This window comes from Eurypyga helias, unplaced genomic scaffold, assembly GCF_000690775.1.
Source record: "Eurypyga helias isolate BGI_N326 unplaced genomic scaffold, ASM69077v1 scaffold29978, whole genome shotgun sequence".
Classification (NCBI taxonomy): Eukaryota; Metazoa; Chordata; class Aves; order Eurypygiformes; family Eurypygidae; genus Eurypyga; species Eurypyga helias.
Genome location: NW_010268049.1, coordinates 5,928 through 17,140, shown reverse-complemented (window position 1 = coordinate 17,140; position 11,213 = coordinate 5,928). Strand labels below are relative to the sequence as shown.

Sequence of the window (11,213 nt, the reverse complement as noted above, 5' to 3'; positions counted from 1 at the left end):
CTCCAGCACCTCAGTGTCTTTCTTGCAGTGAGGGGCCCAAAACTGAACACAGGATTCGAGGTGCAGCCTCACCAGTGCCCAGTACAGGGGGACAATCCCTGCCCTGGTCCTGCTGGTCACTCTGTTCCTGATGCAGGCCAGGATGCCACTGGCCTTCTTGGCCACCTGGGCACACTGCTGGCTCATATTCAGCTGCTGTCGACCAACACCCCCAGGTCTTTTTCAGCCGGGCAACTTCCCAGCCAATCGTCCCCAAGCCTGCAACATTCCATGGGGTTGTTGTGACCCAAGTGCGGGAGCCGGCACTTGCCCTCGTTGAACCTCACACAGTTGGCCTCAGCCCATTGATCCAGCCTGTCCCGGTCCCTCTGCAGAGCCTTCCTACCCCTGGGCAGGTCAATGCTCTCCCCCACAATGTGGTGTCGTCTGCAAACTTACTGAGGGTGCACTCAATCCCCTTGTCCAGGTCATTGATAAAGATATTTAAGAGAATTGTCCCAGTACTGTGCCCTGGGGAACATCACTTGTGACTGGCCACTGGATTTAACTCCATTCAACACAACTTTTTGGGCCTAGTCATCCAGCCATTTTTTTACCCGGCAAAGAGTACACCTGTCCAAGCCATGAGCAGCCAGTTTCTCCAGGAGAATGCTGTGGGAAATGGTGTCAAAGGCTTTACTACGGTCTTGGTAGACAACATCCACAGCCCTTTCCTTATCCACTAAGCAGGTCACCTTGTCACAGAATGAGATCATGTTAGTGCAGGAGGAGCTGCCTTTCATAAAGCCATGCTGACTGGGCCTGAGCACCTTGTTGTCCTATACATGCCACATGATAGCACTCAAGAGGATCTGCTCCTTAACCTTCCCCAGCACCAAGGTCAGACTGACAGGCCTGTGTCAGGAGATGTGTCTCCAGTGCACTGCAAGGGGCACTGGCTGGATGCATTACGTGCAGTTGTTGCTCATGGCTGAGCAGGGGTAATTTAGGAGGAGGACTGGAACTGCAGATGTCCTAAAGAGGTCTTGTCTTCAGTCACATTCTTCTAAGTCTGAAAATGCATTTCTTTACCCATCCACAAAGAAGAACAACGCCTATTCGTATATATTCATATTCACATGCAGTGCATACACGTATACATGTACCTGAGTGTAACATAACCCCACATAACCCAGCATGCGTGCACGTAACTGAGTGTATGTGGAGAGACAGGTGAAGGGGCGATGGCTTAACCCGGTTGCACAAAAGAGAATTGCACACCAGTCCTGCTCATACATTAACCTAGACCCTGACTTTCAGTTAAACTGACCCAGCAGTGCGGGAGCTTCTTTTGAAGTGCGAATGAATACAGGAAAGAAAAATAAAAAAAGCTGCAGTCAGAAATTCCTATTTGTTTTGGTTTATAAAGTCCTGCAGCTGCCTGCCAGGGTCAGCTGCTTTTTTTATTGCTACAGGTTTAAATTCCTTTTTCTCAGTCCTGATGCTTTATTGTTTGGGTAGTGTTTTTCCTATATTTTTTTCCTTTTCTTTACTTTTTTTTTTTTAATACTCAGGCAATCTACAAAATGGTTTCATCAGTAATGAAAATGCCGGAAGATGAATCCACTCCTGAGAAGCGAACAGACAAGATCTTCAGACAGATGGACACAAACAACGATGGTAGGATCTCCACCGGCACCCCTTCATTGGCTCTAGAAATACAAGTTTTCTGGCCCAGCGTTAGTGGAAACAGATGATGTTATGGGCAGGGCTGGGGGGACGTAGAGGGCAGGGATGTCACCTCTGGTCTCTGCCTGGCCTTGATGAGCATCTCTGGTCCATAAAAAATAGGGTAAGTGGGTGGCGGGTGAGAGACTTTTCCTGCTTGGGGGGACAAAGGGATTGGAGGGCAACAGTCCTTCCCCAACATTTTGCAGGTAAATTGCCTTCTGCAAAGGTTCTTCTGAAACTCCCCCGAGTCCAGTGTCTTTGGGTTGTTTTCTCTAGGTGCAGCGTGAACTAGGCACAACAAGGTTTTGCTTTTGTTGCCCTTGACAGGGTGGCAGTCCTGGGCTTCTCATCAGTAATGGGGGTTGGGGATGTGGCTGGGTACCTGAAAGCAAAAATTCCCTGTGGTCCACACTACTTACGTTCTGTGGATGTTTATGGCAGGTGTATGTTTATGCAAGGTCACACGCGGTCTTGCAGCACTTACTCTGTTGCAGTGTGCTCGTCGGGGGGATGTAACAGCTCCTGAGCCAATTACGGAGCCACTTGATAAATTATCTGACAGCGTACCCGTCACGACCCCTCCACCTGAGCTAGCTCATTTCCCTAGGCTCAGAAAACACAGGGAAAATTGAGCAATTTCCTCTGCCCATCAGCCTGCCACCATGTTTCCTCTCATCCCAGTCGAGGTGGAGCTTTCCCTGGGAATTACGCCAGCAGCAGCCGAGGTGGAAGCTGCCCGTGTTGTAATCAGGAGCCGATGTGCTCAGACAGGAGCAAAGATTTTGTTCTAGTGCTGAGATACGGAGATGTGGAAAAATATGATCTTATGTATAGAGAGGTTTTAATTTAAGAAAAAGTTATGGCTGTGCTTTGGTATCTGTTGACGTAGGCCCCAGGGTAAACTCCTGGCCTTGCTGAAATCCTGAAGTATTTTGCCTTAAACTTCAGCAAGACTAGCACTTCATCCTCTGACTTCATGAGCAGAGGGCCCTAAAACAACATGATTGGAGTATTTTTGTTCTGTGGAAAGCGGTAGCACACGCAGAGCAGTGGCCACAAAACCTGCTATGTACATCCTCCATCTGTTGCCCTTCGTTGCTGAAATAAAGTCATCCTCTTCCCAGTAAAATACCAGCCCTGCAAGCGATACGGTGCCGGACAGTAAAGTCTGTGCACGGGGAAGCGTGTGTGCTCTTGGTGGCTCCAGGATGAGGTCTGGGAGACCAGATGGGACCTTTCCTCTGTGCCGTGTCGTGCCACGGGACTGTTGCAGCCAGGGCATGCCAGGGTGGTTGTTTCTCCAGGGATCACCTTTTCAGACCCACAGACCGTTACGGGGTCTGTCCAAGTCGCTGCCTCTGGCTTAAACTGAAGGTGGATAAACCAGAAACGCCCAGGAGCTTTTCTGGTGGCTTTTCTCACTGCTAATGACACGTGTCTCGTTCCTGTACACCCCGCAGTGGCTTGTAGGTGCAGGAGAAGCTGTCGCTGCTCAGCCCTACACGTCACAACAAACCACGAGGGTACAAAGTAAAGACATTTGGGATATTTCTGTTTAAAATGTCATAGTAATACAGGCATAATTTTCAAAGCGTGCATGTGTTCAGGTACCCTGTCTTGCGTTCATGTCTCATGTAATTTGTATAGCCTGGTTCTGTGCAAAACGCTGTCGAATGATATTAGAGCAGTTGCTTTTATATTTGGTACTGTCTTTTTAAATAAAAAATAACAATTATTATGCTAGATTGTTTTGCAGAAGAAAAGTGTATCTGGGCTTAAGGGCTTGAGTAGGATTTGGCTGCTGTGCATTGCACTAAATTCCCCTCAATGCCTTTGTGATAGATTAAACATACATATGTTGCTTCCAAGGAGGGGATTTTTCAAGATAGAGCAACAGCAGCAGCAGCAACTGACTTTATTATTATTATTTCCATTTTGGTTTTCCTCCCTCCCAGGTAAACTGTCGCTGGAAGAGTTCATCAAAGGTGCCAAGAGCGATCCCTCCATCGTGCGGTTGTTACAGTGCGACCCCAGTAGCGCGAGCCAATTCTGATTAAAGCGGACAGTGTGCGCAGAGAATCTCGGCTTGTGTCCTTCAAGCTTTGCTCGCAAACGGATGCCTTCTCAACCATCCCTCCACACTTTGCGGATAAGATCCCATTGCCAGATTGTGCGTGCGTGTGCGTGTCCGAGCGAACCGGCCCTCGCTCCCCTCACTAACACCAGTGCGGCTCTCCTTCGGCAGCTCCGTTCCTGCTTCCCCCGTAGTGTTACGATTTCACTCTCCGCATTTGAAACGTTAATTGAAAGGGATGTTTACACGGGGCTACAGAAGAGTTCAGATCGCTGGTGAGATAACCACTTCACTTAGTCCGTAAGAAAGGTGACGTGCTAGTAGTTCCCAAGAAGATGCTAGGTAGGACTTTTACCTGACATGGCAGATGGTAGGTAATTTATTTTGCTTCAGAAATTACTATGTAAAAAAAAGTGGACTGAATGGAGCGCAAAGTTCAAAAAAAAAAAAAAAAAAAACCAGCTTTCCTGGGCATGGTTCCAATTTTCTTTTTGAGGAAAATTGCTTGCACTTATCTAATGGTCTTTACTTTCTTTTAATATATATATAAATTATATATATATGGTGAAGTAAAATTTTAAATATTTAGGTCATCTATTTAAGGCATAAAATAGAACTCGAGCTTTGTTTCTTCTAGTCGTCTGTGATTACTCAAATCTTAGAGATTGTTTTTTTGTGATATTTATGCATTAGCAAATTGCTGTTCCAAAAGACATGCATGACTAGCGGTTTGTGGATATTTCACTCTGTTTTATTCCTGAATGCAAATATTTGTTCATTTTTACTGTCAGTCGTTCCAACGTTACTGTATTAACAAAAGACCCGAAAGGAGTTCATCCTCATTTTGTATTTCTCAGTGGAGTCCTACTTTCTGGTGGTTGCTGCGTTAAATGGCTTTTGAGTGCCCCGAGGTGACGTGACTCGCACTGCTGTTCTCGACTTGGCTACACCTCCTCCCTTTTGCTGTCGATATGTTAATAGTCTTGTGCATTCCAGTGTTATTTAATATCTGCCTAATGCCAAGAAATATTAATTGAAATAAAAGACTACTTTTCTTGTCACTGCCTGTCTTGGTCTAACCTACGCAACAAGTTCCGAGCATCGCGTACTTGGGGGAAGGAGGAACGTGGCTCCCTGCCTGACGTGCCCCTGTCTTGTCCGAGACGCGTTGCCTTGTCAATACGTAGTATTTTTTGGGAGCCCGCTGTTGCGGCTGAGTTACCGCAGTGGTGTTAGTGCCTGTGGGATCCTGCTCCATCCCGGCTGGGTCCTGGGTCAAGGCAATTCTTTGGTGAAGACCACAGGAAGGTGACAGCTTGGTTTCTGCTGGATGGAGGGCCTCTCAAGGAACCAAAGGGAAAGCTGCTGGCCCTGCTGCCTGGGCTGTTGTGACCATGAATTTGAAAAATAAAAGTATCTTGTTCCTGTCAGGTACCAGGTACGTGCTGTTAGAGCACACCTGGCATCAGTGGCATGGAAAGCAGTTTCCCCCACGTTCACAGAGTCTGTAGGTAGCTGCTTAAGCCTGTTCTCTCTGCAAAATGAAGCATCGACAAATGATTTGGCCTGAGGTTAATGTTAAGCATGTAATTAAGGGATTTTGGCTCTGCAGAGTGACCTAGCAGTGGTTAGGTGTTAATACTTTAACACTGAAAAAAGGAGAGAGGTGGTTGCAATATCCAAATGGAAATGCGTTGTTAGGTCAGACTCGGTCGACAATACAGGCTTGTGTCCATGCTGCCAAGCAGAAAAGCGCGTTCGGTTTTTTTCCTAGAAATTCAAATTTGAGCTATTAAACCAGCAGTCCTTTCAACCAGCGCACCCTGCTGATGAGCGTAACCCTGAAAGGAGAGTTAGTCAGAAGCCTGCCTGCTTTCCCTGGGTGAGCCCAGCCAAGTATTGGGAAAAATATAGAATTCCAGGGTTGCTTATAGTCTGTCTTCTGTGTTCCTGCTGCCTGTTTGTCTGCCAGAAGATGCTGTGGTGTTGAAGATGCTGCAGATGTTCTTTGATGGTTCTTCTTGCACGGGCTGGGTAGCTGTTGTTCAGATGCGAATCGGCCGCTGTGGGCTTTAGCATCTCTGCTCTCAGGAGAACATGCAAAAGCATCTCTCACCCTGTCGCAGGATGGCGCCTCTGAGAGGGATGGCAGCATCTGAATCTTGTTTGTGCAACCTTAAAATGAGTCGGACTATTTTTCATCAAGCATGGCACAACATCCTTTTCTTTGCAACCAAGGATGTGAAAAACTGTTTTGCTGTAGCATTCATAAGTGCAGCAGTTCTTCTGTCCTCATTCACCTGCTCTCCTAAGTGGGACTTTTGTCACCTTTTTCCACCTTTTCCTGACATCTCTTCTGGTTTCCACTTCTGTCTGAGTGAACAGCAAGTTTAAGTAGCTGTTTGATAAAGCCCAAACTCTTCTCATTTGAAAAGGAAAAAAAATCTCCTTACAAGAGCTCATTTTGACTTTGTTTTTGCAGAAACAAAATGAAAGTCTGAATTTCAGTGTTCAAAAAATTCCCATTTCTTTGACTTTATGATTTTTGCTCTGAAATGTGCCAGGGTATCCACGATGGAGTTTGCTACCTGCCGCAGGCTGACAAGCCCCTGAGCAGCCCCATGCAGACACTGGGACTATGTCCTGCTTCCCCCAGCCCAATTTCTTCCATCTTTGCCTCTTAAAACCAGTCCCAGGTTTGATTTTTTTTTAGGCTGTCCCCCACAGCTTTTGGGGAGTTTCTTCTTCTCAGGGCAGGGTGAGTTTTCTCCATTTAGGACCGGGGCTGGCACAGGGTGTGTGAGCAAGGCACTCCCAGATTGCCTTTTGGAAAGCAAGCGACGAGGATGCCCAGGAAAGGTGGTCACACACGGTATCCCTGGGAGGCGAGGGAGATGCTCTGAACCTTGACCAGGCTGAGCTTTTCACAGGTGGCTTCTGATAGAGGGAACCTTTTGATTACAGGCCAGCTAAGTACTGGAAAGAGCTTTATCTCCTGCTGGCAAGCAGCTCTCTTAAGAAAATCAGACCTGCTTCAGAGGCTGAAGTTGTGTATCCACGGTCCCTGGGTAACTTTGAACATCTTGGCTGTGCTTTGAAGAGCTCCTCTGGGATGCGTCTGCTTCCTGGCTGGTAATGAGGACTCGGAGGGGAGAGCAGTTTGCAGTCTTGTCCTCCAAGGATGGGTTGTTTGGGAGTTGATCGAGGCAGAGTTCAAAACCGAGGAGGAAGCCTGGAGAAATCTGTGACAAGCTGCGAGATCTTTACTGCTCATCAGGCTCTGGGGTGTCTTTCGGGGAGGGACCAGTATGTAGAGGGGATAATCACTTGCAAAACGATGTCCAACTGATTAATCGAAAACGTGCTAAGTGACTTTAGTGTTTTGATGAATTGTATGTTTAATCAAAAAGAGAGTCTAACTTAGAAAAGTGGAGTTTAGCACAAAAAAAATCAGTGGGTCCATTTTTGCCTCGCTTTAATAAGCTGCATAATTATTTTCTCGCCACGGAGATAGCTAGCACTCTGAAAGCTCTGGCTAATTACTACATAAATTCAGGCTTTTCTGTAGGAATTGCAGGTCCCATTAAGCTAATTCAGAATTATGTCATTGCCTTTCCAATTAAGTTAGTGCCTGTCTGGCTGCAGCCTGGGTAGCAGAGGTGCTTGGATTCAGTCTTGTGTTCCTCTGTCACCAGGTTTGCACTGGCCCTTTGTTTTTAAATAAGGCCCTTTGCAACATATTGTTAGCATTACCCTCTGAGTAATAAACTCCTACAAAGAACAGCATGAGCATTTCTGCAGCCACGGGGCAGATGGTCTCCATGGATAGTCCCGGATCCATTATGCAGGGCACACTCTATTCATATTTAAAGGTTAGGAACAGCCATCGACTTTAATGGTCCAGTGGGCACCGTGACATTTTGAGATCCCAGTGCTGCGTGATGGCAGATATATTGTTGATGAACCTGATAATTGTCGTTATCTCTTTTGGGAGGGGAGAAGTTTCATTGGAAAAGAGGGAAACAGGAGGGATAAAGGAGAGTAGAGCATCTCACTGTGTAGAAGCTTTGAGGATGTGTCTGCATTGCCAGGACCTGTGTGCCTGCACACGGACCACTGTCCAGAAGGAGGCGAAGAGCTGTTGCAGCGGCTGCCTGGTGTCTTCAGAGTCCAAGACCACCGGTTGGGTGGGTTAAGAGGCTGACAGTGGGCTGACTCTTCCTGATGGAGGAATAGTATCCCAAGTAAAATCTTTACTGGCTGGGCTATCACTACAGGGAATCGTCTCGCACCTGCAGGTGACAAGCAAGGTCCACTCCTCACTCCTCTCCACACACGTTCCCACACCTGGGTGTTTGGTGATCATCCTCAGCTCCCCAGAACCCTCCCTGACTGTAGGGCTGAAGCTGTGGGCACATCTTTGGTGTCTTCTCTGCCTGGTTCTTGGAGTTGGGACCTGCATCACTAAACCTCTGGACACTGTCAGCTCGCAGCTGAGCTCCTGGGCCCCTGTTCCAGCACTGTTACCTTCCCTGCACTGTTTAGCTTGGTACCTTGGCAGGTTCAAAGTGAAAAAAGTAATATCCCAAGAAGTCCAGTGTGGGTGCAGATTTAGCCAGGGTTGAATCCAGGCTTTCTCCACCAAAGGAGGCTGAGAGGAGACCTTACTGTTCTCTACAACTGTCTGAAAAGATGATGTAGTGAGGAGGGTGTTGGTCTCTTCTCCCAATTAACAAGCAATAAGGTGAGAGAAAGTGGCTTCAAGTCATGCCAGGGGAGGTTTAGATTGGGTATTAGGAAAAATTTCTTCACTGAAAGGGTTGTCAGACACTGAAACAGGCTGCCCAGGGAGGTGGTGGAGTCACTATCCCTGGTAAAAGACACATAAATGTGGCACTTGGGAACATGGTTTAATGAGACTTAGCAGTGTTAGGTTTACAGTTGGACTCAATAATCTTTAAGGTTCTTTCCAACCTAAAAGATTCTATCATTCTATGTGTCTAAAGTCCTGGCTGTGTGCAGTTCTGCTCCTCACTGACAAGAACAGCCATGTGTTTCTTCCATGTATTAAAGCACTTCTAATGCGTTGTTTGGCTTGTTTGCACAGGAGAAAAATGCAAACTGCCATGTATAGCTGGTTTCTCCAGCATGGGTACATGCAAGAAGCAGCACCCCTTTCCTCCCGTGTGGGGTTGGGATTGTAGCCGCACTGTGCTGAGCACACCTCAGTGGTCGCGAAGTCCAAGGGAGGTATGTGGCAGGCAGCCTCCCAGGGTTTGCTCCTTTTCACCTCTGTGGCACCCTGCATTGCTTTTGAGGACTTTCCTTCTGGATCTTCACCATGGTGGTGCCTGCAGGGACAGCCCACGCTTGCTGTGGCCATGGGAACCAGTGGTGGGGTCTATGGGGCAGGGCTGGGGCCCTCCTCACCCAGGGCTTAAACTGAACATGTGAATATAGTCAGGCAAGAATCCAGTAAGAGAAATCCAGGGGTTTGGAGAAGCGCTGAGGTGCCCAGACTCGGAGGAGAGTGCCAGCCTACTCATCTAATTAGGATATTTACCCATCCCCTCTTAGAAATGGTACAGACAATCCCATGCCTAATGCCAGGATTCATCTTCCGCTGAGGCTGTTTCTCCAGGGGCAAGATGTGTTTGTGTTAAAAGCAATTTGGGAGCAGCCAGGGGAAAGGCCATGGGCTAAGCACCACAGGGCAGAGCTGGACAGCACCATCCTCTCGGAAGCCTCCTGTCCCATGGGGATGCCGTGCGGGACCACCCTTATTGCAATGGTGCAGTGGCAGAGCAGTGTTGGGAGAAGAGACCTTCCTCCTGCCAGACCCAGCTGCAGGAGAGCTGGGTTGCTGCAGAACTTGTATCATTTCCCTCTTTATTCTTTTCTCAATACTTCCCTGGCCACTTTTGAGGCCAAATCATTGATTCCACTGCTGAGCGGATGCTGTGGGCAGCAGGCGCAACGCTGGCAGCTGGTTCCTTGGGGAAAGATGAATGCAACAACTGTGCCTTAAGATGCCATTAATAACCAAGAACAAAACACAAACACTGCACACGTCTTCCTTGGAGAAAATAAAATTAACTCAGGTAATTTAGATGTTAGTGTTGCACAGCCGTGGTTATTCCTCTGCTGCTTTCCTTCTGAATTATTAATGATTGGGAGGCTGGCAGCGAGCAGGTTTGATGCCTGCTGAAGGACACGGCAAGCGGCACCGCGTGCATATGCTGACACCAGGGACCAGGGCTGCACACACACCAGGGACAGTGCCGGTGGTCTAGAAATGGGCTGCGGGTGCCAGGACTCACCCCACACCACACCATCCTCCACCCCACGGGCATCAGCAAGTTGCCGCTGCCAGGCACCCTGGCCATGCTGGGGAAACAGGGTCTGCAGGGAAACAAGCTCCATAGCCTGGGGAGCCCTGTGAGCTGAAGGTAACCCTATATAAGAAAAAAGTATTTAATTTTTAAGCAGGAGTGGCTTAAGCCAGCTTAAACCCAGCTGTAGAACCCTTCTGAGCCACTTGGCAAGAGATTCAGAGCCACTTCTCACAGAGCTGCCAGTGGTATCAGCCACCCATGGGGCGTGTTGCCACCAGTCTGCTGTGCCCCCTGGGCCCCAGCTGTGCAGCGGGACTCCCCGAGCAGGCCCATACGGGGCTCCAGCTCTCCTGCCGGGACCCCAATGTCTTTTGGGACCAAGACATCACGGGCCACACCAGTGAAGCCTGGAAGACTGCTCATGTAATGCAGCTTGCCAGCCCCAAGTCTCCTCAGCCCTTTGATAACTAATAGCACTGCTGCTGGAAAACAGGGGGGAAAAAAATCAAGAAAAAAGTGTTTTATCTGTTTTTTTCCACTTGAGTGTGATGCTTTCCCATAAGGGAGAAGTTGGCTGTCCACATAACTAATAGCACTGCTGCTGGAAAATAGGGGGGAAAAAATCAAGAAAAAAGGGTTTTATCTGTTTTTTTCCACTCGAGTGTGATGCTTTCCCATAGGGGAGAAGTTGGCTGTCCACCTGGCCACTCCTGTACCCACTGCATGGTGCCCAGGTGATGCTCTCCAGGCAGCAGAGGCCAGGGACACCTCAGTTGCTACGGCAACACCCAAAAAGGAGCCAGGAGTTTTAATTTTTTGTCTCTGAAAACCAAACAACTTGCTTGAAGAAAAACCTCACTTTCCATTTTGGCTGACTTCACAGCACACCCCCTCCCCGTTCGCCTTCTCTGCGCAGTTCACAGCACCCACGCTGGGCAGGATGCTTGAACGGGCCAAGAAGTCCCCGCCAAGAGGAGGGTGTGACCATGGGATGGTCCAGCGAGGAAGAACAGAGGGGCTCAAAGACCCCTATTTCTCTATTTCTCTGCTCCATTGTAGCAGTCATCTGGCAAAGTTACTCTTGGGGCAATGGT

At 48.3% G+C, this 11,213-nt stretch overlaps 1 protein-coding gene across 1 annotated transcript in view; it reads left to right on the top strand.

Moving 5' to 3' along the window:
• The window catches only part of LOC104514084 (hippocalcin-like protein 1), a 6,411-nt gene extending 1,566 nt beyond the window's left edge, over positions 1-4,845 (top strand). Inside the window, exons 2-3 of the mRNA XM_010157630.1 lie at positions 1,554-1,659; positions 3,666-4,845. Coding sequence (XP_010155932.1) covers positions 1,554-1,659; positions 3,666-3,763 — 204 coding nt within the window. The 3' untranslated portion in view covers positions 3,764-4,845. The remainder of the gene's footprint in view (positions 1-1,553; positions 1,660-3,665) is intronic.
• The last annotated feature ends 6,368 nt before the right edge of the window (positions 4,846-11,213 follow it).